We start from the raw sequence: 27,255 nt of genomic DNA on the forward strand, positions 1-27,255 counted from the left end.
GTAGATATCCATAAATCCCTCTGTAATTTTTTTCCCATCTAATATGTGAAAACAATGAAAAAAGAATTTTGAACCTGGCTTTATCCAATACTCAGATTTCGTTTTTTAAAATATATGCAAATTAGTGCATATTTAATTAGATAATTCCTAATTTGCATATTTAAACATTAAATTACAGAAAACTTGTACTACATTTTTTTCTCGTGTTAATGTCAGTAACCAACTGGGAGAGTTTCATGGTGATATCTGCTAGTTAAAAAGTTTACCCTATTCACCTGTAGTGTCTCGCCTGAAGTGGTGAGAAAGTTTTTTAACCTTTGAATGCTTTGCATTTCAGTACTTTGTGGTGATAAGTAGGCCTGTAGATATTAACCACTGGCATCAATGCAGGAAGTGCTTCATTAATCCTCAGGATCAACCACTAACCGTAACTTATTGATTTGCTTATGATTGTACATATTTTATGTCCTGTTTTTTAAGGCTTCATAACAAAGCTACTTTTACTGTAAATGGTGATGTGACGTGCAAAACATAAAGAATTAAACAATTCAATGGTCGATTATATTGTGTTTTTCATATTGTGTTTTTATTAAACAAACATTGATCTGCAGTCATTCATAACTTTTACATCTTGAAAATGTGGTTTTTCTTCTTGAGTTGTACCAATTGGGTAAGACAAGTATTATTAAGCTGTAGCTGCTCCACAGCCTCAGAGAAAGAAATGGTTGATGGATGAGGAAACCAGCAGGAGGAGGACACTGGAACCAGTGGGTTCGGCGCTGTTACACAAGTCCCCCTCACAGCACTTTATGGGACAAATACATGTTTTAATGTTCATGCAGCTCTTGGTAATGACACCTGCAAGACATCATGGACAAAAATAAAAGCCACCAGGCATTTAATACAGCAATATATCAGCTCAGATAGATAATCTTTTTGAAATGATTAATATTAGCTGCAAGAACAACTCACCCTTTAATTCAGTGGTGGCACAAAAGTCAAAGCCATTAGGACAAGTTACCTTATCTGCGCAGGTATCGCCTTGACATTGGTAGCATGTCAGTCCACATGCTTTATAGAAATAGGGAATAGTGTCACACATTGGTTTAAGTTACTCCAAATCTAATGCTCATTGGTTTACCCATTTTTATAAAAGCACATAATCAATTTAAACCTTTTTTTCTTAATGTTCCAACACATCTAAAACGTGTGTTGTAAAAAACACAATAGTCTGGAAGTGTTGCAAATGAGATTTTAAATATCTGGCCAAAATAAAATATCATCTAGGCCTATATCTTTAAATTAATTCATGAATTAATAAAAAACGAAAAGTATGAGCCCTATCACACTTTCAGACGCCAACACCCAACAAAATAATAACTTAAATTTCTTTATGTGAGGCCAATTACACATGAATCAAGCTGTTCTTACCTACAGACAGAGTCATTAACAGGATCAGAGCTCCATAAAACTGCATCGTGAACGGAGAGAAAATCTGACTTATTCAACCCTGAGAAAAGAACTGGAGAGAAGTCTTCCAAGTTTTCCAGATTTCTTACTTTTATAGTCCAACCCCGCAGTCTTTTTTCAGTTGCATCTTCCCAACGGCTCCTCCCAAAGTGAGCACCAGAAAGTCATTAGTAGTAGAGATCTGACTTCATGGGTATACAGTCAAATACATTAACTGAAAGTGAAACTAGAATCATCCTTATGGCAGATAAAATATATTTTATAAAGATAGATCTCTTTCTTTTATAGTCCAACCAATTAGATTGCTTTCAGTTGCATTTCCTCGCGAATCCTTCTCCCAAAGTGAGCATATTATCCCATAAAGTAATGTAGACTTCTGACTCCATTTATATATATATATATATATATATTATATATTGTAACTGTAAGTGATGTGAATCATCATTTGCAGATAAAATATATATCGGTTCGTACAAACCAGGGTGTAAATGTTGCCATAGTTCACTTCAAAGTATTCCATTGATTTCTACAGCATCATCTCACATACATTTCGGTTGTATTTGTCTGTGCAGGATTTAGGGTTGGTGGATTTGCATGTGTAGCATCTAAATCCACATGTTAAAGAGAACAAATGGTTTAAGACACTCCGAATCTAAGGCTGATTTTAGTTTTTATGCTCACAGAACACAGTTTCTGTGTTAGGCCTAATATGCTGTGCATGTGGTTTCCTGTTGAAAGAAGACCCTCATCACAGAACTTTCCAGTACATTTCTACAACCACAGCTCTGAAACATTTCCAGTAAGATGTAGCCTAATGGATGTGGGTAGGGCATGGAAAGGCAATGCTAGATCGCATGTGTCAATGTCAAAATGGGCATACTGCACAGGCATCAACACTTTGACGTTAACACAATTAAAAAAAAACATCAATAAAGGCTTTTAAAGCAAAAACTACAAAACTGCAAATGTTTCCAGTAGGAATGCGATCTAAAATGGGGGAGAAATTCACAACATCATGCAACCAAGATAACTCCTGTGACCTTGGCTGCCGATGTTGTTAATTTCTCCCCAATTTCAGATTACATTCTTGCCGGAACATGTCCAGTTGGTTAAAAAGCCTTTATTGGTAATTTTTCACAGTAGAAAGTGCCAGTACTTCGTTACAGGAAGACTCAAGGGACTTTTTTTCCAGGATTTATTTGCTCCTACAGAAGACAATATAACCCATTAATTGCCTTCTGGTTTTTTTCTGCAACTCTGTTCCCTCAGCAATGCAAAATGACACCGTGTGGATTTCATTCTTTTTCTTAAAATACATGTTGCAGTGAATGATGATCATGTCCACATACAGTACAGTATGTTTGGTGGTATGTAAAAAGCGTGTTCTTATAAAATAGCAGTTTAAGTTGAAAATGATGCAGAATGACGTTATCCAGTGAATATTGGAGAGGTTTCAAAAGAGGTCAGGGTGTTGTGTTCCCCAGATGATGTTTGTGAATGACCCCCTGGCTTTTCCTCTAGTGCCACCGTGGGGTCCATGAGGTTGACCTTTATAATTTGAGGAAAGTGTCTCACCAACTATTGGATGAGTTGACACAGATATTCGTGGTCCCCACAGGATGAATCTGAATGACTTAAAACAATCCCTTGACTTTTCCCCTAGCGCCATAAACGTATTCACTTCTCAAGTGAAATATATTGACATCTACTAGATACATTGGGATACAATTTGACACAGATATTCATGGTCCCCACAGGATGAATCCCAATGAATTCCTTGACTTTTGATCAAGCACAATCATCAGGTCTTAATTTCAATTTATAAACTATCTTAAGCACAATTTTATCAGTGGAATGTGATAGGTTGAAAAAGATAAAGAAAAGTCTAAACCTTGAAATTAGATATTTGTTACAAGATAAAGTTAAGAATATACCACAATGCAAGACAAAACAATAAAACTTGAAATGTATATTTTTTGGTCTTGAAACAGACCCAAAACAGTTTAAAGTAAATGTCAAAGCATACTGGAAGTCCTGTAAAATATGTCTCTTCTATCTAGCTCAACATTACCCCAAATACGCTCAAATTGCTAATTTAGACAAGTGACATTTACTTGAACTACATCAAACAGCCTTGAATAATCAGCACTAGATAATCAGATCCATACCCAAAACATACCCAAAACAAGTCAGACTTTAGATTTTACATCTAAATGTATGATTATCTCACTTACTGAGAAATAGAGTTTTACAGTGAGAAGTTCTTTATTCTTCTTCAGTTGTACAAATTGAGTCAGAAAAAAGTGCAGCATAGAAATAACAAACTCCCAGAGCCTCACAGGAAGAGTGTGATGATGGCTGAAGATACCAGCAGGAGGATGGCACAGGGACCAGTTGGCATGACACTGTTACACAAGTTCCCTTCACAGCAAGCTATGGCACCTACACATGCTAAGGAGGTTTGGCAGCCCTTGGTAACCATGGTATAACCTGCAAAAGACGATAAGAATACTCTAAGAAACCAGTTTAAAGAATTGTCATGACATGTATAATAGCCACCAGGAATTCAGTACAGCAACACATTGTATCAGCTGCTTGATGATTGATTTTGATGTGTGCAATACGAATATGTTATGTGAAAGAACAACTTACCGTCTATTCTGAGAGAAAAACAACGGTTGAAGATGACAGGACAAGATTTGGTGTCTGTGCAGGATTTAGGGTCAGTGGCTGTGCATGTGTAACATCTTAATCCACATGCTAGAACATAAGACATACCAAATTTCACACATCACTTTATCACTTTTGTTTTTTACAAGTTTTCACACAGAGTTTGTGATGTTGTGTTTTGCAAGAACACATTGATAATTGCCTAGTAGAGAGGACAGAAAATGAAGGAAGGAAGTTAGGAAATTAAATATAACAGAATTTCTTGTCAGGTCTTTTCTTGGTATGTTTTTCACACCATAAAGTTAACCAGTGAAAACTACAGGAAGTCACTGGTTTAGAGCAAGAATTCAGTTTGACACATAACCACCATAGAACCACATTTAGTTTTTACACTTTGCAAGCATTGAAAAGTGGTATCAATCTTCTCATAGTGAATAAGCATATTTCCCAAAATGTCAAACTATTGTTTTTAACTTTTTGACATCACTTCTCTTTTAGCTTTTATAATAACCTTTAAACATCAACACATTTCTTTTCTTCAAGTTACAATGTTCACTCAATGCACATAGGCCTAACTTGAAAGCTGTTCTTACCTGTAGACAGAGTCATAAACAGGATCAGAGCTCCATAAAGCTGCATCGTGAACGGAGAGAAAAACAGATTGTTAATCAGCCAAGTGAGAGGAGAACTGGAGAGAAGCCTTCTTCTTTCATACCAACTTCTCCACAGTCTTCTTTCAGAACTTGAACATTTGCATTTCCTCACAAAGCCTCCTCCCAAGTGATGTGAATAATGTCACCCCTAAAGTGATCAGATTATCTCTGAGACAGCCATGCACTGCTGTCTCGACAAATACAGAAGAAGGCACTTTCACTTCCTTCTTGTTGTTCTCAAAATACATTATTAAATCAGCAAGAAATACATCTAGTCAGGTGCTCCTTCATCAGAACAAATAAAGCTCTGAATAAAAATAATGATCAGAAATAGAGTGGACATTAGGTACTGAAATAGAGAAGTTTAAGCCATATGGAAAACTTTGACACAAAGTGACCTACTTGCATTAGTCAACCTCTGGCCAGTCTACCAGATGGTGTCATGAGTTTGGCATGGTGCAAAAAATCATGTTACAATAAACCGTGAATAAATGGACTATCATCCCCCCCAGATAATAGTCATCTGAAATCTTAATGCTGCTAATTCATTATTAATCATCAATAAAACTGACACATTTTAGTATGTGATACAGAGGCTGTACCCTTCTCAACAGTGTGACAAATATCACCAGGGAAACATGTATTTGTTTCGAAACAATCAGGCATGTTAGCCTACTTCTTTTGAAATCATCTAATTTCATAATAATTACAGTACAATAAATTAAAATAATCTCTTGATAATTTGGCGCAATAATATCAGACATTTAACAAGGGATACTTATAATAATAATAATAATAATAATAATAATAATAATAATAATAATAATAATTATTATTATTATAGCTTAACATAACAATTGTTATGTCTAGAAATGCAGATGTAATAATGAGACCGGAAGTAATTTAGTATGTTTCAAAATAAAAGCGGAACAAGATAACAGACCATTATTATTCTACATACATCTAATATCCATGAAATCCATGCGGTAGGCGTTACCATGATGGCATGCAAAGAGTTAGAAGAAAAGTGTTTAAACCCTGCACTCGACTTCGACTAGTCCAGATCGAATTCTAGTTTACGTAGTTAATCTATGAAAGTGCATCCATTTCATAAGCTCACGTAATGTTTTTATTTGCAGTAGATCAGCTAGATAAATGCAGTCTAAAAAAGAACAACAACTTTTCTTATCTTTCTAACCACATAAACCAAATGGTTTAATTTTGAAAAACCAGTACCCTTCTCACGGTAGCTGCGTCATTTACGCGCCTGTGTGATCTCAGCACATGCGCACTGCAGCTATGTTTTGAAAAGTCGGGGCAGTAAGCCCAAAGCCTTTGCTATGGTTAGCTTCCCATTTGCACAGATTTCTATACATGTGTTCATGATTCATCCAATATAAGAGCAAATGAAAACATGCCAAAGTCTCTGAAGAAGTCCTGCACCACTCAGACCTCCATTAGCAAGTACTTCGGAGGTCTGAGCAGCAGCAGTCCCTCAAACACTCAGTCTGGGATTAACCAAAATCCTGCTCAGTTTTCGAGAGGCAAGGTGAGGTATGCCACACACACACACACACACACGCACACACACACACACACACACACACACACACACACACACACACACACACACACACACACACACACACACACGCTTAGATCAGGCGTCCTTAACTTAATGCTAATTACTGAACTTTAACTGATTTTGTACTGCAGAAGAAACTTTCCTCTGATAATGCTTTTGGATTGCCAACAAAACGAGCCAAGCTTTCTGTACAAGACCAGCAGGTGGAGGATTTAGATTGTGAGCCTGCATCCTGTCAGAGCACTAAAGGTGAGTGTGTGCACCTCAAAAACAGAAACTCCATATTTCTTCTCAACCCTCCCTCATCCATCTCACTCACAGCCTTAAACATTCTTCCTGAAACATCACATTTCTCCAAACAGCATGTGCAGTAATGTTAAACCCTCCTGTTATTGTGAGTTGTTTAGGAGAGATATGAGACGGAGCTGCTCATGATGTATTTTGGTTGTTTAAAACTTAAATTGGAATTTTGGCTGATGTGACCATAGGCTGTGTAAATGTGACACAATGTTAGTCTGTCAAACTGTTGATTAAGGGCATCACATCTTCCTTAGTTAATTCAGGTAATAATTGTGTATGAAAAAGAGTAAAATTATTTATACCTTATAATCATACTTGATGCAAACTTTATTTCTTCTCACTCCAGAGACAACGCTAAGATCGAGCCGAGGAGCAGCAGGCCTCTGCTCCTCCACCTTGGAGAAGCTGAAAGGCTTCACCTGCTCGGCTGAACCCAGTGATACTGCTAGCAGTAAGATCTGTGATGAAGGAAGCATCGAAGGAAGCCATAAAAACAGTCTTCAGCAGACAGCAGAGGAGCATGAGGATGAAGAGGAGGAGGTCAAAGAAAAGGAGAGTTTCAGGCTGGATGCTACAAAACAGGTACCCAATTTAAATGTTGACTCCATCACATCACTGTCATCAGTTTTCTGGCAGCAGGTTGGCCCAAGAATGAAGGTTTAAGCTCTTATGTCAATGGAAAGCATCTGCCCTGCTGAAGTGTCCATGAGTAAAGCAGCACCATAGGAGCTGACTCTGACCTCTGACCTTTTGAGAGAAGCGCAAGCAAAAAGTGAATTTCCCTATGTAGGGTCAATGTAAGATCTTGTACCAATCATTAATCATGGCAAAAACATATGGACTTGTATGTCAAGTAGCATTCACTGCATTTATAAGAACCAAGTATTATATTAAAGACAACAATAGAGCAAAGCAGATAAATCAGCCAAGTATGGGCTGATATGAACTTATTGCATATATAACAAAAAGTTCCTGTATACAATGATGTGTTTGATGTAATTTAGGAAGAGTAACTGTGAATCTCTGTTAAGTGTTTCCAGTATTTGTTGGGCTATAGAGAACAAGCTAAAGCTAAAGTGATGATCTCGTACAGGGAAGTAAAGTGTTTTTCTCATGGATAAGTGGGGAATAGAGAACTCCATGCTTTTAGTTTAGAGAACTGTTGCTACTGAAAAGACAAAGAGTGCTTTTATACATTTTGTTTTCTGTTGCAGGCGTTCCCCCTGTCTCAATTTGCCAAGTCAGGTGGAGCAGCAGGAGCAGGAGCAGGAAGAGGAAGAGGAAGAGGAAGAGGAAAAAGGAGTGCAGAACAAAGTCCCCCGTTAGACTCAAGCGCAACGTCCGGGCACTCAAAGAGCATATACACTCCCCTGGAACAGCAGGTCATCCAGCTGAAACAGCAGCATAAGGATGCATTGTTGGCTGTGGAGTGTGGTTACAAGTACAGGTTCTTTGGAGAGGATGCAGAGGTGAGATCTGAAAAAGCATCTGTGTTAATGATGCAGGAAAGAAATTAACAGTATCAGTCTAAAATATATCAAGTATGTCACTGTAACAGTGTTATAGTGGATAGGAAACAACAATATTTTATATATATATAGACTTTATTCTTAATTCAAGTTTTATATGCACTGCTTTCAGACCAAAATCTAATTTGCCTGAACACTCAATGTAGCCTCAGTTATCCTTAAAGGCAGCACAGATGTCATCTCTTTGCGTGAGAACAGGTTGCCGCGAAGGAGCTGAATATTGTCTGTCACCTGGATCATAACTTCATGACGTGCAGCATCCCCACACACCGTCTGTTTGTTCACGTCAGGCGGTTGGTGTCCCACGGACACAAGGTATGAAATAAATCTTGCATATTTTTTGTATTTAAAAGCTGTCGAGTCATAATGTTTCTCATCTCGACATTATTGTCTTTAATTTCCAGATTGGCGTGGTTAAGCAGACAGAGACGTCTGCGATCAAGGCCTCAGGGGCCAATAGGAACGCTCTGTTCACTCGTCAGCTGTGTGCTCTGTACACCAAGTCCACTCTGGTGGGAGAGGGTATCCTTATATGCCGTGAATATCTGTGTCTGTGTGTGTGTGTGTCCTTAAAACAGCTCTGTAAAGCCAGTGTCCTTGACGTATTTTCTGAGATGTGAACCCGGTCTGCAGACTGGGGGATGTGGAAGAGGAGGGCTGTGGTGACGTGGTGTTGGACCCTCCTGACAGCTTCCTGCTGTGTATCAGTGAGAGTTGGGATAAACTGAAGAAGCAGCTCACTGTGGGGCTGGTGGTGAGTCTGATATTATAAACTGGTTGTTAATTACCAGTTCTTTTGAATGGCATCTCAGTTCTCTCAGTTGATCCTTGATTTGTCAGGTATTTAGTTCCCTGGATTAGCCAAAAAAACATATGTGTCTGTCCCTGCTGGAGCTGCTGCCCCCGCGACCTGACCCTGGATAAGCGGATGACGATGAATGGATGGATGGATATATTCCCATCTGGTTATTTTTTTCATAAAAAAAAACTCTCAATTGAACCCCAGATGATATATAACAGTATCACAAAATTACATATGCTGAATTAGAAGATCATATCCATATCAACCAGTTCTGATAGGGAGAATAAAGTGATGCTAGAGTAATTAAATACAAGTTAATGTTGCTGGTTGTTAAGAAGTAAGAAGAGCATCTCAACGTGAAGTAAAACTTTTATAAAAAAAAAAAAAAAAACACTTTGTCATTATATGAGTAATATGAAGGTATGGACCTTTTTCACAGCAGACATTTTGACTTGTCATAGTAGGAAAAGCACAGCTGAAATTGATAACCTCAATGATAGCTCAGTTCCATCAAGTGTCCCAGTAAGCTATTTCAGTGAGTCAGCATGCACAATACCAGGACCTCTCCTAATTGGAATGCAGCCATCATTAATGGTTTTGAATACACCTGTGATTTTCCTACTATGACATGCAGGGCTCCAGACTGCGACCAAATGGTCGCATTTTGCGACCAAAATTTGAGAGTGTGCGACTGAATTTTACATCCAGTCGCACATGTGCGACCAGTAAATTTGCCCCCTTTTTTACACGTTAAACGTCGAAATTTCGGTACCTGAGAGTGCGTAAGCTCAAACTTATCTGTCCTCTCTCTCCAGAGCGGAGCTCTGACACAAACACGCACACACACGCATAGCTGCGGACGGTGCAAACTACGTTGGCTCTACAGTTTTGTTGCAGTCACAGTGAGTCACGGAAATGCCGATAAAGTGGTTTCAAGTGTGGTTACAGTTTTTCAAAACTTCACGCAGACAGCGTTTGCTGTGATATGATATTAATGGAGAGCCGAAAGCGGTCGCGGTGCTGTTGACGTTACACTTCCTAAGCAGGCACAACGGTGGTTCTGTGCCCTGGGGACTGACAGACAGGCTGAGGTTGTAAGGCAAGGCAACTTTATTTCTACAGCACCTTTCAGCAACAAGGCAACTTTATTTCTACAGCACCTTTCAGCAACAAGGCAATTCAAAGTGCTTTACATGAAACATTAAAGAGCAGTTAAAAACGGTCATGAAAATAAAACAGGCTAAAAAAGAATATACAAATACAAGAATAAAAGTTACAGTGAGTAAGAAATTAATAATTATTCAATTTAATAGGTTGTAGGGATGGGTTTGGGAGGAGGAGGATTTTGTTTAATTAATAAAATAACATAATGTTCTAAGTACATAGGATAAATAGGTTTGACAATAATTTTTACAACTGAAATAATTGTTTTGTAATTATAGAGGGAAAGTACCAAAAAAAGGTACCGTTGGTTAACGGAACCAAATTTCAGGTATCGGTACCAATATTGGTTCAGTAGTAGCCTAAACAATGCATGTTTAATTTTAAGTTGAATTCATTGTAATTGTAGACTAGAGCTGGTATATATATATTTTTTGTTTTTCATGACAGCGATGGTGCTGTCGGTTAACTGTCTATGTTGCATCTTCAAAAGTGACACTGAATTTGAAACAGCACATTGTAATTTCTGCATCTATTATCAAAGTATTTATAAGTAATACAGTGGAAATTAGTAGAAATGTGAATATTTGGTTAGCATGTTGAATTACGGTGTGCGCCCCTAAATTTTCAGTTGGGGGCCACTGTGCTCCTAGTGAAAAAAGTTAGTCTGGAGCCCTGACATGTCAACATGTCTGCTGTGAAAAAGGTCTATTATTTCATAGAAACAAAATATTGCCCCTGAAAAACAACCCAAACACATTGTTGTCTTCGCTGTGTGCATTTATTTTCATGCATGTGTTTGTGTATGCAGGCGGTTCAGCCCAGCACCGGAGACGTGTTACTGGACTGTTTCCCTGATGGTCAGTCTCGCTCTGAGCTGGAGAGTCGTGTCCTACAGATTAACCCTGTGGAGATCCTTGTGCCCTCTGACCTCTCTGAAGAAACCCACAGACTCCTGCAGAGCATCGCCAGTGCCAGGTAATCTGCTGTCAGGACACTAGGGGGCAGTCTGTACCCATTTACGACATGACAGGATGTTACTGAAGGGTTGAAGTGTGTTGGTTATCTGTGTAATTACAAAAATGTGTGTTTGTAAATGTATTCTACTTCAATCTGAGGGATTGTATTTACACTAGATGCCCCCCAGCAGGTAGACCGTTGTTTTGTCTAGAGCTCTCTGGGCTCAGTCTGGATGAGGTCATCAATGTGTGATAATGGCCCTCAGCACCCTGGGTTTCACCGCAGGGTTCATCCAGGGCTTATTTATTTTATAAGTTCATAGACTTACTTTTCCCCTAAAGAGTTTTTTCTACTTGTTTTACAAATAAGGATATTTGTAAGATGATGTATCGAGTTTGTTTCATTGATCAAAATTGTAAAGTAGTTAAGTAAAAAAAAGTTAAAGCTATAGTGCGCAACTATTTCATATTAATGAACGTTCCTTACATTCAAGCCATTGCCAAATGAGTTGATACAAAGCTAATTAAGCCTATCAGCTCCACAAAACTCTCTCTGTATTTCTCAGCATGGCTAGGTTTACAAAATGGTGTACTGTAGTTTTACGTCACCGCTGAGAAAGGACGACAGCACCGTTCAGCTTTGGAGACGAAGAGGACATGCAAATTACAAGATAATTACCTCTTCTGAAGAGTCCATAATGTTTTTTTAATCCTCCGTGTCCTCCTTGGTTTGATGGGTTAAACGCTACTAGCAACTGCGTGGAGGTGGCGTGGGGGTGGTGCGCGATTGATCACTGAAGTCTTGCGTCATTGTGGATGCGCCCACAGTGTTGTTGAAATTGCTTAGAATTCCTCATGGGGGTGACAGAAACTCCGCACTATAGCTTTAAAGTTATTAAAAGTTAATAAATGTTTGTCTGGTTGCCCTGGAGGCCCCAGTAGGCTGTAGTGTTGAGCAGGAGAGACTTAATTTAGAGTGAAATAAGTTAAATGAACATGGTGCATAACAGGTTGATACGTTCTTCTTCTGAGTCTTTGGCGATTAGACTCCATCGTATAGTTAAATTATAAGGGGTATAGAGGTCGTGGATTTATAGGAATATTCCCCTGATGGAGTCTAGACTCTGGTGGAGGTGTTGAAGTGAAAGAACTGGAGGTGAATGGGGTGGAGGAGGGTTGCATCAATTTTGCCTGAAATGACAACTGACAGCAGCAAAGAGTAGAACAGATTTAAAGTTTGAATGCAATAACGCGATAGCTCACAGAGATTGTGGCAAAATCTGGTTGGTTTAACTAAAAGAGTAAACGCCCACATTCAGCTGATGACAATGCAGTTGATCAGGTTGGGAGAGAGAGAAATGTGAAGCATAGAAGTCTTCCTGAATGAACTTATGCTGAGCTTCATTTGTGAGGCTTTAAAGTGCTCAAATTATGCTTTTTGGCTTTTTCCCTTTCCTTTATTGTGTTACATATCTTGTTGTGCACGTACTGGGTTTACAAAGTGAAAAAGCCCAAAGTCCACCCCAAAGCGACCATCTCCAACAGAAAACACTGTTCACAAACTGCTCCAAACAGCTCTATTGTAGTCCAGCCTTTACTTTCGTGACGAATGCTCCTCACTTTGTAACACGTTATAATGCTCGCCTAGCTGCTAGCATGGCACTCCCTCATACTCTGCAACTGACTAGCTAGTAGTGCTTACCTAGTTACGCATGTGCGACTCCCAACAAAGATGGAACAGAAGTGAGATGGCTCACCCTGTAGCTAAAACAGAGAGCTCAACAAACAGGGTGGAAAGAGGAGCTGCAGCAATGTGCAGAAACAAAAATAACAAAATTATATAAAAAAACAAAAATATAGTGTGAAATGAAACCACATAAACCTATTCTGGTACAACCTCTAAATACAGTTATGAACCTGAAAATGAGCACAATATGATCACTTTAAAACATTTTACTCGGGCCAAAAAAATAAAGTCGATCTCTATTTTTCCCAACTGCAGCTGCTGGGAAGTCTGAATGCATCCTAGTTTCCCAATGTACATAACATTTACAATTTAGTTAGTGGATGCTCTTACAGAGAGAAGTGGTTGAAAAAGTACTCTGAATAATATTATCAACACCTTCATGGAAAATACTGCCATACAAGAAATACAGTATGTCTGGATAAAGTAAACATTTTAGGTGTTAAAATGAAAGTAATTAAAGGATAGGTTGACCATTTTTCATGTCTTAAAACAATAGTCATTAAAACATTAAAACAGGACTGCTTTCTGTAATAGTTCCTCCTGTTCATACTGACTTTTAAAACATATTTTTAATATGCTTTCACAGTCACAAATCCACAGTCCTTGTTCTGTGCAACAAAAGTTTATCTGAAGGTAATATGAGGCTTCAGCGGTCGTAATTACTCAAATCAAGTAGATATCTTTCCAAGTTGCAGCCTTTTTAATCCAAAATGTCCTAATTTTTCTATTTGTCCATGGCAACTCAATAGGGAAACAGTGTCCAGGTAAACACAAGGAGGTAATTTTATGCTAAAAACACTGCAACTTGAGAAGCTATCTACTTGACAGCTGAAGCCTCATATTAGCATATTAGGACTTTGGATTTTCCCCCCGATCACTAATGTTAAAAGATTCCTTCCTCATGCACTTTCAATGTAGAAAGTGCATGAGGAAGGAATCTTTTAATGGCCAGTATGAACAAGAAGAATTACTCAGTCAGCAAAACGTCTTTTAATGTTCATATGGGACTGTTGTTTTAATGAAAAAATGTGAACCTATCCTTTATGCACATAGCTGAGTATTTACAGTCAACGTAACGTCGGCTCAAATGATTATAGACATTTGGCAGGAGTCAAATCTTTCCAGTGATTAGCTAAGAATACACACACAAGGTACGGCAGCTTGTATGTTAGACTAACAAGCTTCAACCAAGTCTCTGATGCAAAGGCAGACTTTCATTTAATGCACGCAGGTTGCTGTGTGAACCCCGAGATCAAAAAGAGCTAAACAGTTTGTCCTTTGTTCATCGGCTGACTAACACGGTCAGCGACAGTGACTGTTGAACTGATGTATTCCAGAAACCTGTTGCCTCCAATTGTGCCACCATTCGTCTCATCTTTCTCGACAGTCTGCACCCAGCATGTTCATACCAGTGGGGACTGGTTCCTCTGGAGGCTGCCTGTGATTGCATTATGCCGTGAAAATGAAACGAGGGAGTGGGAGGGAGTGGAGTGGATTAGATTAGAAGGGGATGGTTGGATAAATGGGAGCGATGTCTGCTACTTTCTGCCTCTTTTTGTCTTTGACTCCTTGATGGTGCACATTTCTCATTATTCACCTTTCTTTTTATTTCAGTGGCTACTTTCTTTACTTATTTCTTTCCCCCCTCTGTTTGAATGTAATTCTGGAAAATTGGGACCATTTGTATTCATTTCTCTTTTTCTTTCTCCCCCCCCCCCACCTCCTTTTTCAGCCGTCTGTGTTGAGTGATTATAGCGGAGCTGGGCCTGTAAAGGCCAGTCCAATTATTGTGTTTAAACAGCACTGCTCTCTAGCGTTGTGCTCATCAGAGACAAGGCTCTTCTCAATTTGCAGCCTGTATTATACGAATACATGGCAGCTTTGTCTTTTCAGCTCAGACAGAAAATTCAAAATTAATATTCACACAGGTTACAGATTGCTACTTCTGGCGACCTCCCAAGATATTTTTCTAGGTGATTAGTTTTTTTCTCAATCACGATTCATCAGACTGACAAGAATGACACTTGGAAGGATATCAGCATCTGTTAACATTATAGTGATATCACTCCAACACATAAAAAAAGTAAAGCAAGACCCACCCAGGTGAGCATTTAAAACAGAGGAGTTTTGTGGCTATTGGTAACTCGTCAGCCTCCGTGTCTCTGAGGTGGGCTGACAAGACGGGCCCCCTGGCAACGGGATGTATGTGTGTCCATGGAGCGCCAGGTAATGAGTCCCTGGGAGGTTGGTAGTAGCTAGGTGCAGTATTAGTTGCTTTACTCATCCACAGCCTGGAGTCAGGATCAGAGCAGTGACAGGGATAAGAGCAACTGAAAAGCTCACTGGCTGATGCTTTTCTCACTTATCGAAAGCTTTTAAGTCGATAACTGACACTGTTGAAAGTGTTGCAGACACACACCCAGACACACAGAAATGCCCGCACACACAGAAACATACACACATACACACACACACACACACACACACACACACACACACACACACACACACACACACACACACACACACACACATACATACACACACCACTTGATTTAAGCGGGCACTCAGAGCTTTATATCACCCTACAGCAATAGATAATAGTAATTGAGCGCCTTAATCTGTTGTGCACATTAACCTCTGCTCTCTCTCTCTGGCTTAACCTTTAACAATCAATATGGGTGTGAGTTATATGTTGCCCCCCGCACCCCATACAATGGAGGTGAATGGAATTTAAATTTTAGTGCTCACAGTGTTAAAAACTGGTATTTGAAAATATTAATCTCTTTCTAGAAACATCATGAACAGTGTTTGTTGGAACTACTTGGGGATAATGTATTGATTGGCCCACCATTCTGGTCCAGACAACTGTTGGATGGAATGCCATGAAATTTTGTACAGACATTCATGGTCCCCAGAAGATGGATCCAGATCATGTCCTCTGACTTTTCATCCAGCGTCATCATCATTTGCACAACACTTTTATGTATTATGACCAAAAATCTACACAACTGATATTCCCACCAGACTGTTCTTTGTGTTTAGTGCTAATTAGCAAATGTTTGCATGCTAACAAGCTCAACTGAAAAAGGGAACACGGTAAACATTATGCCTGCTAAATATCAGCATGTGAGCATCATCATTATAAGCATGTTAGCTTGCTGACATTAGCATTTACCTCAAAACACCGTTGTAAATAAGTTCATAAGTACCATCCCATAGGGATCAATTGTTTGCATAAACCTGAACCAATGTCCAGCTTTGTAGTTTCCTGTGAACCTCAAAACCGACTGAGACTGTCTAAACCCAGGTTCACAATGCTAGGTCCGGTTAGCGTTTTGCAGAAATGCTACACAGCGCCTCTCTGTTCCTGGATCAATACCAGCAATTGTCGCTGTTCTTGTAAACCTCATAATATGGTTGAATAAATGATTAATGGTCGTATTTGCACCGCTGGCACAATATGCGGTCTATTGATCGTGTGTGTGTGTGTGTGTGTGTGTGTGTGTGTGTGTGTGTGTGTGTGTGTGTGTGTGTGTGTGTGTGTGTGTGTGTGTGTGTGTGTGTGCGCATTAGGAAACGAAAAATGTTTCAATGTTCCAGCACTGCGTCCAGAGCCACGTGTTTGCCTTGGTTGCTCTGGCAACAACAGAGCGGACAAAGCAACTGAGTCCTTGAAAGCAGCAACGCCGAGCGAGTGAATGGAGCAACAGGGAGATGCAGGGAAAGTGTGTGTGTGACTGAGCTTTGCATGTGCGTTTGTGTGCATCCATTGAGTCTAGTTGAACAAAAGGACGGCTGGAACATGCAGTGCTGCTGTGTCTAATTTTTCTCACAGACAGGAAAATGATCAGATATCGAATGTTGTGTTCCTTTCATTTGTCTGTCCGTACAAGCACCACTGACCTCTTGAACCTGTCATGTTGTTCCCCTCCAGCACTCAGGCTGACGACCGAGTGAGAATTGAGAAGAGGGAAAGTGCTCAGTTTGAGTTTGCCTCTGCAATGAACACAGCCACCGAGTTCTACTGCCACACCCAGGAGAAAGGTGTGTTTGTTTGTGCCACTGTGTGCCTCTTTTCTTTTTAATGTTTTACTCTTTATTCCCTTCAGTGGCTCACATACTCTTATTGAGACCAAGACAGCCATTCAGCTGTAACACAGTGGATATGTCTGAGAAGTGGGCCCGTGACTCATGGCTGTGTTTTATCTGTGAATATGTGGCATGTTTGTGTGTCTCTGTCCTCCAGGCTCTCGCTCTCTGTCGAGTGTAGCTTCCCTGGAGAGCCAAGTGATCTGCTGTCTGGGGCCGCTCATCCAGTACCTCCAAGAATTCAACTTAGAAAGAGTTCTTAGGAGTGAAAGGTACACATACTGTATACTTATCAACACAGGCTGCAAGCGTAATTATCCAGTGTTCCCATTGGTAAACAATTGAAATCCTGAATCAGAGCTGAAACGATAAGACAATTAATTGATTGACAGAAAAGCAATCGTCTATTTTGATAATCGATTAATTAATTTGTCATTTTTCAAGCTAAGATGGCGACAAATGGCAAATGGTTACAACTTCTCAAATGAGACTTTGCTGCTTTTCTTTGTTATATATTTTTGTAAACTGAGTCACTTTGGGTTTTAGACTTTTGGTTGAACAAAACAAGACATTTGAAGTTGTCCCCTCTGAAGTTGTGATGAGTATTTTTTAGTTTTTTCATAGACTAAACAATCAATAATTAGAAAAAGATAATCGTCGGATTAATAGATAGTTGCAGCCCTAATATTGGAATAACGTGGGTTTTTACTCCTTATACATACACAACAATGCAATTTACAACTTATTTCAGACTTGTGTTGCTTTTAGCTCCTTTTCTTCCTAATCAATACATTGATCATTTGATCGTGCAGCTGTATTTTAATATGATTTTGTGCTCCCTGCAGCTCATTCCGGCGTCTGTCCTTTGAGTCTGAGTTTATGATCCTCAGTGCTGCCACCCTTAGGAATCTGGACATCCTCAACAATCAGGTAAAAGCACATCTCATGGGTGGGGTCTGACGGGATGATACATGGTTTACACTGCACCATACTGTATAACCTTCTAGTGCATACTAATTGACAAAAAGAAACATCTGCACAGTCAAGTCCCAGACAACTATTGGATGGATTGCCATGAATTATCACTTTGTCCAATACTTAAGTTTATGACTAAATACCTAAAAAACTAATGACATTCCCATCTGCCTCATCTTGTTTTGACATTGTCCTTTTGATGCATTGTTATTTTAAAAATATTGAGATAGCCACTTTAACTTAAGTCTCAAGTCCTCATTTTTGTGAATTAAGTCTGACTCAAGTCAGAGTCTCAATTCTACTGCTCTGGCTAGAACAAGGCCGAGGGAGACTGCTGAACAGAGGTGCATGTCAGTAATAATTTACTGTAAAGGTGTAGTAGTTAGGAAGCTTGAACATGATGTTTGTTACATTCACCTTAGTAAGAGTCAGGGGAGTTTTCCATTTTGGCAAACTTTCAGCAGATAAGTGTAGACAGCTGGTCAGCTAGAAATGTCACGCAGCTTACCAGGTAGATGGACACGTTCCAGTGCAAACACTTTTATATACATGTCAAGACTGTCCAGATTATGTCTATACAACTTAGTAGAAATCAGTTTGCAGTAATGGTTGCACAACGGACTGTAAAAATCTAATGGGTGAGTTAAACGTCGATCCGATCACAGGAAAATGTTCAGTGACTAGTCACGCTTGCGTGGGCGACGGCTCAAAAGTTCAGCACGACTCTGCTGCCGTGGCATGTGTGTCACACATGGAGTTCAAGCTCAGTTCAAACCTCCTCACCTGCTGCTTGTGGCTTCCATCACCTGTTCACCTCTTATAGTTATTACATCATAATAGGTTTTTTTTCAACATTCAAATAATGTACGTATAAGCTGTGTTTTGTGTTTGTGTGTTTTCTTTCGATGGCAGACAGATGGTGGTGTGAAGGGCAGTCTGTTGTGGGTGTTGGACCACACTCGCACTCCGTTTGGGAGGAGACTGATGAGGAAGTGGGTGAGCCAGCCCCTCACTGACCCGCAGTAAGTACAGGATACCCTCTGACCTCTGATGACACAGCTCAACTGTCAGTGCTGAACTGAACTGATTCAACTTCTTTCTCTAGTCTTGTCATTAAAGGTACAATATGTAATACTGACAGCTAGTGTTTAAAATAGTTACTGCAGTACAAATTCAAAATACTGGAGAGAGTTGTCTCCCCCGCCCCCTCCTCCCCAGACTTGAAGTTAATGTTGGTTGCCAGGCTGATACCGCAGCATCCACAACATTGTTGCTAGACCCTTGTCTCACGTAGCCAGACATTACTCCACAGCACAGCGGAGTAGCTAAAGTTAGATGCTGGCTATATTGACAGTCATAAAAGCTTGTGCTCACGTGGAGCTCTGTACCCAACTGACAGACACACTTTTTCAGCTTAGAATTACCGTAGGAACTGCTAAAAATCCCACAACCTCACCATCTTCTCCACACGCCAGACAGACACACTTCCTTGGCTTAGAATTACGATAGGAACCGCTAAAAATACCACTACCTTGCCGTCCTTTTCCACCTGACTGAACACACTTTATTGGCTTAGAATTACGGCAACAATCGCTAAAGACACTGCAAACTCCAGGTCCTCCCCCGTCTCTTGGCTTCAAATAACTCACCGTTGTCGGCTACAACCGCTGAACAGGCTACACGTTGTAAACAGCCGTGGCCCACTTGCTTCTGGTAACGTTAACAGTTAGCAGGGTTAGCATGGCGGCGTTAGCCAGGACCAGTTGGGATCACTTCACTGGCTGTGTCTTAATTGTTTTTGCGAGTAACCAACTCGGGTACTCTAGCTATATAATTCTATGTGAGTAGCTACACAAATGTTGAAATGACATAAAATGCCCGTCCCTAGTAGCTGTGATAAATTAGCCTGAAGCTAATGCTTAGCTACCTGTTCAGGAGGAAATTAGCCAACTGTGCGTCCTTTTGGGCTCTAAGCTGTCTCCATCTTTCAAATACATCTCCAATATTTACCCAGACGGGTTTGTTACGTCTCTGGTCACGCAACTATTAGAAACATGCCATTTTTTTTGTCGGGTAAAATCAATCTCCGTTGATCCTGTTCGTTTGTTTGCTGCTTTCATGGCTGTACTAACCTTACAGCTGTAGCGCGCTGAGTTTACGTGTTTACAGCTATATCTGGCAACCCGGCCTGGCTGACAAACTGGGCAGTTGATAACAACAAACGGGCCAAAACACAAACAGAAATTCCGTCACGGAACGGAAATTTCAAAAGGAGAAAATACTGGCATTAGCACTGAACGCCACAAGTTTGTCTACTCTGTGAGGCTGTCTGGATCACGGAACCATGGTGAGGGCACTTTCTTGCCTGGCTCTGTAAGAGGGAGGAAACAGAGAAAAACTCAGGGTTTGTTGAAGAAAACCTGCCAGCGATACAGTTTAGGTTTATAGAGTCAGTTACCACGGTAACTACGGTAACTGGCCCAGGGTTTAAGTTATGGTCTTTCTAGAAGTGAAAATCCAGAGTTTCCCTCATCTCTGGGTTAACAAACTCAGGATTTTCACTAATCCAGCTTTCAGAAACAGGGCCCTGGTTTTGTCAATCCTAGCACAGTTAGTTAGTAGGATTTACACACAGCTTGAGAGAAAGCGCTACCTCTAAGGCCTATCTATAGGCAAAATAGGCCACACTTCCAGGAACATGCAGCTTTGCATTCTCTTTATTGTCTCAGTGGAACAGAAAGCAGGCGTGTACAATGACTGCTACGTTATTATTTGATATTAATTATGAATTACCATGTCAGGACCAGAAATGATACAACAAGTAGCAGAAGGCACTATTATTTTTTTCATGTTTGAAAATATATTTTGACTGAAATTCTCCAATGTCACATTTAAATAAGTCAGTGTTGTTCGAGAGGGTGTAAGACAGTGCTCATAATGTTGAGACTTACTTATTTTTCACCCAGCAGAGAAGTTCTTCCTCTTTTCAGAAACACTGCAGGGTGAAAACGCACATGAAACGGGGTCTGAAGGCGACCTTTTTAAATAAAAACGCTCACGCCACTTTTGCTACAAACAACCTCTCAGTTATATTATCGTAGGACTGTTCCTGTTCTCTTTTCTTCAGTGTAATTTTATTATCCATATACAGTATATGTGCGAGTATGTGTGGCCCTCTCCCTCCCACGGTGCAGGGATTAAAGCTGTGGATTGAGCACTGCTCTCAGATTATACAGATAGCTCCTCTACTGAATTTCAACATGGATAAAACCCAGATTACACGCAGGCACATTAATTCCAAGACACACAGAGCAGCAGCACATGACACAAACACCCATGCACACTAACACACACACACACACACACACACACACACACACACACACACACCTCAGCACATCACCGAATTTATGAAGATGCTAATTAGTGGCAATTAAGAAGTTATTTGCTCTAAATTCAAAACGTACAGTGCCTTTCATTTAAGTCCCATTCAGCTCTCCAAATAAGAAAATATTAGTATTTTGCTGATGACTGGGATTGAACATTTTGATTTATTTTTCTTCGTCATTTATATCTACTTTCTGAATGTCTTTCTTTCCCCTCTTACTTCCTGCTTTCCTTTTCTTTCATCAACCCACAGGTCTATCTCAGAGAGGCAGGATGCTGTGCAGGAGATCCTAGAGTCGCACTCTCTCACTTTAAATTCCATAAAATCCCTGCTGTCGCATTTGCCCGACCTGGAGAGAGGCATCTGCAGCATATACCACAAAAAGGTAAAAAGCCCTATCAAAATCCAAATCTCTTTCCCCAAGGATGATGATCTTTTGGCCTTATTTTTGCAGAACTGAACTGGTAATCATTTCTGTCAGTCATGATAACATTTTACTCAGCATCTTAGCTGAGATCTGTGGATTTAGTGACACAGTTAAAACTGCTATAAAAAATGGTCAAAACTACACAAATCTGACAAAGGCAGTACAAAAACAGACCTCCTTTTTCTTATTGTTTTGCATAAAAATGAAAACCAAGACAATTTCCTCTCGCTGTTTCGCTCATCCACTTCCTCTCTCTTTTTTATGGCCTGCTTCTTGATTAACGACAGGGAGCAATCACCTCAGTGGCACTTACCTGATTGTCTGACACAATCTCATTTCCCATCGGTCCCATTTTTGAAATGTCAGAAGGCTTTATCCTGTGTGTGTGTGTGTGTGTGTGTGTGTGTGTAGCACTCTGGTCTGAGCTCATGTTCAACTTTCTGACTCCTTTTATATATTGTTAAAAGAAAATGATCAAATTTCACTGAAGTCACACACAAGATATACACACACACACACACACACACACACACACACACACACACACACACACACACACACAGGGGCCTTAATTGTCATTTTGCCCATCAGTAGTTAAATGTGCCTGTGTGTAATGGCCTGTGTCTCTATGGCTCCATTGACATAATGGGAGGGAGGGCACGTTTATGCTCTGCAGTCACTGTCTGGGTTCATAAAAGAGCATCACAGGGGCTGCTGACATGGGGGACCATTAAAACTGCAGCATGTGATTAATGCCATAAACCATTGTCAGTGTGACTCACATTAACCTTTCATGGCATGGTACTATACTTTTGACATCACTAATGACAGTTTGAAGTCATTCAAGTCAATATACAATCCTCAATATTGGCTCTCTTCCGAGCTATTTCCACGCAGGGCATTGATTAATCATTATCTTGATTTCATCTGAAATGAGCACCATTTTTATGTCTAAAGATGCAACATTGATGTTCAGGAAACATAAAATAAAAGCAGCTATGTCTTAGATTATAGACATATATTGTGTATTGTCAGCAATTACCCAAACATACACTTATTAAAATACAGTAGATCAATGGCAGCCTTTGGTCATCACCTAATTTCTCTAATCTTGCTGGTTTACATAAACCCCTAGTAACACAGAACACACACTCAAGCACATACACAAAGGAACACAGAAAAAGATTATTCGCATTTTGTTCATATTTCTGTTTTAGAAATGACCATTACGTTCTGATCAATTGCAGCTTCCCTTACCCCCTAACCACCGATTGCTCAACCATTGACATATAAATAAATTATGCATTTCTTAATGTGTGTGTGTGTGTGTGTTCCAGTCTTCCACGCAGGAGTTTTACCTGATTAACAGCAGTCTGTCTCGCCTGGGAAATGAACTGCAGGCCTTGCTCCCAGCTATCCAGTCACAGATCAGCTCTGCGCTGCTCCGAGGCCTCTTGTCTGACACTCCTGACCTGCTGGCTCCAGCCCACAGTCACCTCAAGGTGCTCAATGAAAAGGCTGCCAAGTGAGTATCCAGCAGCATGAGAAATAGGTATAGGTAAACAGGAGGGACTGGGTATTTTGCATAAGCAGCGATGCAAAAAAAGTACCTAAAAATAAGAGCACAGAGATATCTCCAGAAAAACACAAAACGGCGGCCATTAGGATTAACACTTTTATTCAGTGATTTATTGTTAAAGCAGACTTCTTACTGCTATTGAACAAAGCTTATGGGTTATGATAGTCTACTACTCAGAATGTGACAGTCCTATGATTTTATCTGAATTGTTATTATTGTTCATTACAAAAGAATGTGGTTAATGAGGCAATATTTTATCATTTAAATTGCTTTGTTGTACACTCACTGTTGTACACTGTCTGGCAGATATGGGGATAAGGACTTTCATTATGGATCAATCTATTGATTTTTTCTTAAATTAACTGATTTATTGTTTAGTCTATAAAATGTCAGAAAATAATTAAAAATGCCCACCACAATTTCTTATTAAGTCCAAACCCCAAATATTTTCTATTTGCAATGATGTAAAACAGAGAAAAGCAGCAAATCGTCACCTTTTAACACATGTATTGGAATAATACAGTTTTTTGGAAAAATTGTCTTGCTAATTAACTTGCTGTTTGATAGTACTGTATTATCATTATTATTATAAAAGGAGGACTTGTAGACGCTTTTGTCTAGACTTTATTTTGCATGTTTTTTACATAGATCCTGGAGCTACCAGAGACCTCATTAGAATATAAACATTTAATGAGTTAGAGTACCTTCGTTTGTTAAAGATATTTCATACTTAAAATGTATAAATCTCTGTTGATGGAGAAATAGATGTCTCTTTAACGCTTCTACAATGGATTTCATTCGATTTAATTGCTCTTTTCATTCAGTTTGATTGCGAAACACTGGTGCATAGTGATAAACCTGAAATAAGTCTAACAAGTTGACATCAGGCATCTAATGTATTTGAATGTCCATGTTTATGTGAAAATCTTAAAAAACACACTACAGTAGCGCAAAATTAGGCCTAAAAATGTAAGATACGATGTACTGTAGTAGGTAATTCTACATGCCTGCTGTCACTCCACTGAACAGGTAGGCTGACCAACAGCTTTATGTCTCAGAAACGGTCCTGTATAGTGTGTCTGTCCCCCTGAACAGGCTGCATGGATGTGTACTATGATTTGTTACCAGCTTCTGTCACATTTATTACTCTTGTCTGTGTGTTTGTGGAGGTCGGGAAACAAGACAGAGCTATTCTCAGATCTGTCCGGCTTCCCAGTGCTGCAGGAAAGGAGGGAGCAGATCCAGACTGTCATCGACGAGATTCAAGACCACCGCCAAGAAATCCGACTGACACTGAAGGCCCCAGCACTCGACTACACAACCGTCTCTGGACAGGAGGTACCGGCGTGCGTGCGTGCGTGCGTGCGTGCGTGCGTGTGGTGTGTGTGGCTGAGAGTGAAAGACAGGTGGGAGGAGATTGATGGCCTGATTCAGGTGGAAGACTGAGTCACAGTGATGATCGTGTGTGTGTGTGTGTGTGTGTGCGTGCGCGTGTGTGTCAGTTTTAATCAGGAGTGATACATTGTTTTCGTCCGTCTGCTCCCGTCTTATTTATCAAAGTCTTCCTCTTCCTCCGCTGCCCTCAGTTTCTGATTGAGGTGAAGAACTCGCTGACGTCTGCCGTTCCACCTGACTGGGTCAAAATCAACAGGTGAGCTCACAGTTGCAGCACACGCACACACGCACGCACGCACACACACACGCACGCACGCACGCACACACACACACACACACACACACACACACACACACACTCACTCACTCACTCACTCACTCACTCACTCACTCACTCACTCACTCACTCACTCACTCACTCACTCACTCACTCACTCACTCACTCACTCACTCACTCACTCACTCACGGCAAATGAAAATGCATGTATTTGACTGCAGGTAACCATAGTAACAATTTCTTTCTTTCTCTTTTGAGATTATTTTTTTGGCATTTTCACCTTTATTTGACAGGACAGTGTTTAAATGGGGGGAAGAGAGGGGTATGACATGGAACAAAGGTCCCAAGGCCAGAATCGAACCCTGGACATTGCTGTTAAATGGCATGCTGTTAAATGGCATGCTCTGATACATTTTTCCTATGCAAATCTGACAGTTTGAAACTGACGCTGAAAACGGGCGAATCCCAACGAAGCTAATAGTTGACGTCAACTCGGTGGCTGTACCTTATTTGGCTCTGGTCTGTACCTTTGTCACGCCCCAAAATTTACGTACAGACCGGCGTAGATCTCAGACACTAGTTTAGCTGTGCGCTGCTCTGTGTACTTCCACGGGAATTACAAAGAAGAAAGTTTGGAAGTTTTTCAAGGATATTGAAAATGAACCACGGTCATAAATGCAGTGTTCCAGGCTATACAGGGAATGCTGACACTTTTCACATTTCATCGCGAGCTGCCGGTCGTGGTGCTCCAGGTAAGCGGTAGTTGGTGGTTCAGTTACCCCAGCATAGGTGACTGTGCACTGGGTACAGAGCTCCACGAACTGCCGGTCGTGGAGCTCCGTGTAATGTGAAAGGAGTCACTCGCAGTGACAAACCTACAGACTAAAGCTCCCCTCAGCTCTGTGGAGCGTTAAGCGTCTTTTAACTCATTGTTTTGGTTTTACGGTTAACAACTCTACTCTTTTGGTTCACTCTCACTATTATTCTTAACCTCCAGATGCATGCAGTTGCTTTCAGCCAAAACACTCAGCAGCACCAGTCGGGAGTTTGACAAAGCTCCGAGCTGATTAACATTGTGGAGCATTTAGCAGCTAAAGAGCCAGATATTTCCCTCAGGAGTTGATGGAGAGCACAACAGAGCTAAATGGAAAGTGAATATTGGACCTTCATTCGTCAGGTGGCCGGAAACCCAATATTGCTCCGTGTCTGCTGGCTGTGTAAATAGGCAACTGTTTGCTAATACGTTTTCAGCAACAACTTGATAATATATCAGTGTTGTTCAGCTGCGCCCAAGTGTCCGAAAAAATCAATTAATGCTGACGATGAAAAGACAGAATCCATTTTTTAGTAAGCAATGAGCTGGTTGGAACTGCTGACTCCCGTTCTGTCACAAAACTGCTGGGTAATTTTACATCTTCAGGCAATAATCAAATAAAAAATACAGCAAAATAGTCTATTTTTGATTTGGTCATAACCCATGGACAAGTTGCTTCTTTTTAAGGCAGCTGTGGTGTCTGACAATACCAGCACTCACTGATGTGACATGTCATATGTAACACTTTCATTCTTTTCTCTGCTCCTCCACCTCACCTCACCTCTTATCCCCTCTCCTCTGTAGCACCAAGGCAGTCAGCAGGTATCACTCTCCTTTCCTGGTGGAGCGCTACAAGAAGCTGCTGCAGCTCCGAGAGCAGCTTCTGCTGGACTGCCAGAGGGAGTGGACCAATTTTCTCGAGTATGACTGACTGACTGACACACACACACACACACACACACACACACACACACACACACACACACACACACACACACACACACACGCATACACACAGTTGATCATAAACTCAAATGAAAATCTGCTTAAACATGTCAGTCTCTGGTTCAGAGAGATACCTGCACAGTTCTCAGCCTGCCAGAATTGTCTGTCTGTTTTGGTCAAGTACGCCGTTAGTGCCGTCTGCTCAGAACACCGTATGTACTTACCTTAATTTACACTTGAAATTCTCTTTCCTCTCTCTCTGCAGTCAGTTTGGGGAGCACTATCACACCATAAAAAGGGCTATTAGTCACCTAGCAACCATGGACTGTCTCTTTTCATTGGCTGAGGTGGCTAAACAAGGGGACTATTGCAGGTGATGTCCTCTCATGATGACTGTAAATATTGCTGTGTTTGTGAGTGTGCGCATACTTGTGTGTGAGTTTGTATTTGTGTGTGTGTTTGTGTGTGGGATATTGTGTGTGTGTGT

The 27,255-nt window shown here is 40.4% G+C and overlaps 2 protein-coding genes across 8 annotated transcripts in view; one reads left to right on the top strand and one right to left on the bottom strand.

Annotated features, from left to right (window-relative positions):
- LOC116054057 (lymphocyte antigen 6G-like) overlaps positions 1-5,464 on the bottom strand; it is a 36,778-nt gene extending 31,314 nt beyond the window's left edge. The window contains exons 1-4 of one of the 5 annotated variants that reach the window (XM_031305371.2): positions 1,566-1,858; positions 1,432-1,524; positions 973-1,071; positions 567-858 (exon numbers count right to left, since the gene is read on the bottom strand). In XM_031305371.2, coding sequence (XP_031161231.1) covers positions 710-858; positions 973-1,071; positions 1,432-1,477 — 294 coding nt within the window. In that variant the 5' untranslated portion in view covers positions 1,478-1,524; positions 1,566-1,858 and the 3' untranslated portion in view covers positions 567-709. Of the gene's footprint in view, positions 1-566; positions 859-972; positions 1,072-1,431; positions 1,525-1,565; positions 1,859-3,686; positions 3,961-4,122; positions 4,231-4,733 lie in introns of those variants that run through there. The other 4 variants (XM_031305372.2, XM_031305367.2, XM_031305370.2 and 1 more) reach the window with 4 other exon arrangements.
- A 235-nt stretch (positions 5,465-5,699) lies between these two features.
- msh3 (mutS homolog 3 (E. coli)) overlaps positions 5,700-27,255 on the top strand; it is a 42,860-nt gene continuing 21,304 nt past the window's right edge. For 2 of the 3 annotated variants that reach the window (XM_035991389.1, XM_031305364.2), the window contains exons 1-18: positions 5,700-6,342; positions 6,510-6,627; positions 7,025-7,260; positions 7,893-8,147; positions 8,406-8,522; positions 8,612-8,729; positions 8,822-8,961; positions 10,982-11,148; positions 16,814-16,923; positions 17,126-17,240; positions 17,814-17,898; positions 18,856-18,965; positions 21,584-21,716; positions 23,096-23,283; positions 24,507-24,675; positions 24,924-24,988; positions 26,628-26,744; positions 27,034-27,141. In XM_035991389.1, the coding sequence (XP_035847282.1) occupies positions 6,208-6,342; positions 6,510-6,627; positions 7,025-7,260; positions 7,893-8,147; positions 8,406-8,522; positions 8,612-8,729; positions 8,822-8,961; positions 10,982-11,148; positions 16,814-16,923; positions 17,126-17,240; positions 17,814-17,898; positions 18,856-18,965; positions 21,584-21,716; positions 23,096-23,283; positions 24,507-24,675; positions 24,924-24,988; positions 26,628-26,744; positions 27,034-27,141 (2,486 nt within the window). In that variant the 5' untranslated portion in view covers positions 5,700-6,207. The remainder of the gene's footprint in view (positions 6,343-6,509; positions 6,628-7,024; positions 7,261-7,892; positions 8,148-8,405; positions 8,523-8,611; positions 8,730-8,821; positions 8,962-10,981; positions 11,149-16,813; positions 16,924-17,125; positions 17,241-17,813; positions 17,899-18,855; positions 18,966-21,583; positions 21,717-23,095; positions 23,284-24,506; positions 24,676-24,923; positions 24,989-26,627; positions 26,745-27,033; positions 27,142-27,255) is intronic. The other variant, XM_031305362.2, reaches the window with a different exon arrangement.

The sequence above is a fragment of the Sander lucioperca genome, chromosome 2, assembly GCF_008315115.2.
Source record: "Sander lucioperca isolate FBNREF2018 chromosome 2, SLUC_FBN_1.2, whole genome shotgun sequence".
In the NCBI taxonomy this organism is placed as follows: domain Eukaryota; kingdom Metazoa; phylum Chordata; class Actinopteri; order Perciformes; family Percidae; genus Sander; species Sander lucioperca.